Source organism: Dipodomys spectabilis, unplaced genomic scaffold, assembly GCF_019054845.1.
Source record: "Dipodomys spectabilis isolate Male_0828 unplaced genomic scaffold, ASM1905484v1 ptg000009l, whole genome shotgun sequence".
Classification (NCBI taxonomy): Eukaryota; Metazoa; Chordata; class Mammalia; order Rodentia; family Heteromyidae; genus Dipodomys; species Dipodomys spectabilis.
Window position 1 is genome coordinate 12,546,465 of NW_024870686.1, and position 2,694 is coordinate 12,549,158.

The following is a 2,694-nucleotide window of genomic DNA, read 5'->3' on the forward strand; positions in this document are numbered from 1 at the left end:
AAGAGACACACACTCTGGTACACAGGTGTGTGTTTCACATGAAACCCACCAGGGATTTTGACATGTAGGGAATTTAGGTAAAATAAAAAGATTGGGTTTGGGGAGCTGCAGCCGGTGGCGGCAGCGGCGGCGCGGGGAGCGGCGGCCGGTGGGGGTTCCCCTCCTCGGCGTCCGGTGGGGAGTGGGCGGCGTCCCCTCGCGGGGTCGGCATTTTTGTCCTCCGAGGTGTCCAGCCCCGGGCGGAGCTGCCCCTCGCTCCCCTCGCTCCTGCGGGGCCGGTCTGCTGGTGACCTGGGTCGCCCTCCGGGCTGCCTTTTTCCTTTTTTTTTTTTATCTTGTTTCCTCGAGGTTGTCTCCCCCTCCCCTCTTGTTCGTGTTGTGTGTGGAAATGGCGAACTCGGCAAATACAAATACCGTGCCTAAATTATACAGATCTGTGATTGAAGATGTTATTAATGATGTGAGAGACATCTTTTTGGATGATGGAGTGGATGAACAAGTCCTCATGGAACTAAAAACTTTATGGGAGAATAAACTAATGCAGTCTAGGGCAGTCGATGGATTTCATTCAGAAGAGCAGCAGCTTTTATTGCAAGTTCAACAGCAGCATCAACCCCAGCAGCAGCAGCATCACCACCACCACCACCATCAGCAAGCTCAACCTCAGCAAACAGTACCTCAGCAAGCACAGACCCAGCAAGTCCTTATTCCTGCATCACAGCAAGCCACAGCACCACAAGTTATTGTTCCTGATTCTAAACTGATACAGCATATGAATGCATCAAGCATGAGTGCTGCTGCTACAGCTGCTACCTTAGCACTGCCTGCAGGTGTGACTCCTGTTCAACAGATATTAACAAATTCAGGTCAGCTTCTCCAGGTGGTCAGAGCAGCCAATGGTGCCCAGTATATCTTTCAGCCTCAACAGTCAGTAGTTCTACAACAGCAGGTTATACCACAAATGCAGCCTGGTGGAGTTCAAGCTCCTGTTATACAACAGGTCCTAGCTCCTCTTCCTGGAGGGATTTCACCACAGACAGGTGTCATCATCCAGCCTCCACAAATATTATTTACAGGAAATAAGACTCAAGTTATACCTACCACAGTGGCAGCACCCACACAAGCACAAGCTCAGATAACTGCAACTGGCCAACAGCAACCACAGGCCCAGCCTACTCAGCAGCAAGCTCCATTAGTGTTACAAGTTGATGGAACTGGGAATACGTCATCTGAAGAAGATGAAGATGAAGAAGACTATGATGATGATGAAGAGGAAGATAAAGAGAAAGATGGAGCTGAAGATGGGCAGGTGGAGGAAGAGCCCCTCAATAGTGAAGATGACATGAGTGACGAGGAAGGACAGGAACTCTTTGACACAGAAAATGTTGTTGTATGCCAATATGATAAGATACACAGAAGTAAAAATAAATGGAAATTTCATCTCAAGGATGGCATCATGAATCTTAATGGAAGAGATTATATATTTTCCAAAGCCATTGGAGATGCAGAATGGTGAAGAGTTGTTTCTTTTCTTTTATAAATAAAACAAAAGAAACTTAAAAAAATTTAAAGTGGACGGTTTGAAACTTGGACATATATCAACCAAAACTTCACTTCTGCATGTCCGCAAAGTGCAGTAGAAACAAAGCTACTGGAACAAAGATAGACCTTGATGACATAGACACTACTTCTAACTGGCAAGCCATGGAACTGTAGCACCTGGGATACTTGGTGTGGGAGGGAAGGGTTTTGTGTAGGAGAACCATAATTGTCAATTTTAAATACAAGAACCTGCCACTGGTAATTAGCATGTAAAGCTTTGTCTATATACCTGCCTCCAACTTGGGCTCAACCAGAAGTTACTTGTTGGAATGAATTGAAGAAACTTCCCTTTTGATAGATTGAACTGAAATTGCTTATTGTATGTGGTTATATTTGGTATAAATTGCGCGTGAGCTTTTTACAAAAGGGCAAAATTATGGTGTTGAATTTAATTCACTTGTATAAGGAAACAGTTTAAAACACGGAATAGGTCTTAAATATTTTTACTTGTTATTCTCCCTCAATAATATATACCTCTTCTTTGCTTTATGAAACATCTATTTAAGATGTACAGGAAATAATAAGTGATCACCGTTTGAAGACAGTTTGACCCAGAAATGGATATTTTAATTAGGTTTTCATACTTGTTAATGTAATTTGAAGACTTAGGTCTTATCTGAGTTGAATGGAATTAAAATGGCAACTTTAATTTCCTTACTAAAAAAAAAAAAAAGATTGGATTTGGTTCAAATTGCTCTTAGTGTACCCCTTAGTTCTGGCACCTGATATATTAATCACTCTTGCTGGTACATTGTTTTATCACATGGGCCAGAGGCTACAATGTTGGCCTGCTACTCTCGGCTCTCTGTGGCCTGGACTTTCCTTCAAACCTGGGGCAATGATGCCTGCATATCTCTCCAGAAAAGTCATTTCTGTCCCACAGTCATTGCAAAACAAGTATCCTTCCTAGAGATTTTTTTTTTTTTTTTTTTACCAAATACACTTTGTACAGAGTAAGTCTCTCTTCTAAAACTTCCTTGCATGGTTAAAAAAAAACAAAAAAGAACTATCAGGCAAGATCAAAGGGAGAACACTGTTTTCTTTTCTTTTTTAAATATTTTTATTGTAAAGATACTGTACAGAGGGGTTACA

The 2,694-nt window shown here is 42.3% G+C and overlaps 1 protein-coding gene across 2 annotated transcripts; it reads left to right on the forward strand.

The window, feature by feature from the left end:
* The first annotated feature begins 226 nt into the window (after positions 1-226).
* On the forward strand, positions 227-1,692 carry LOC122126241 (transcription initiation factor IIA subunit 1-like). 2 transcript variants are annotated; one of them, XM_042700925.1, is made up of 2 exons: positions 227-830; positions 867-1,692. In XM_042700925.1, exons 1-2 carry the CDS (start codon positions 389-391, stop codon positions 1,514-1,516), a joined length of 1,092 nt encoding a protein of 363 aa, XP_042556859.1. In that variant the 5' UTR covers positions 227-388; the 3' UTR covers positions 1,517-1,692. The 2 variants fall into 2 exon arrangements, with proteins under 2 accessions (XP_042556859.1, XP_042556850.1); XM_042700916.1 differs by having other exon boundaries at positions 227-1,692.
* Positions 1,693-2,694: the final 1,002 nt, after the last annotated feature.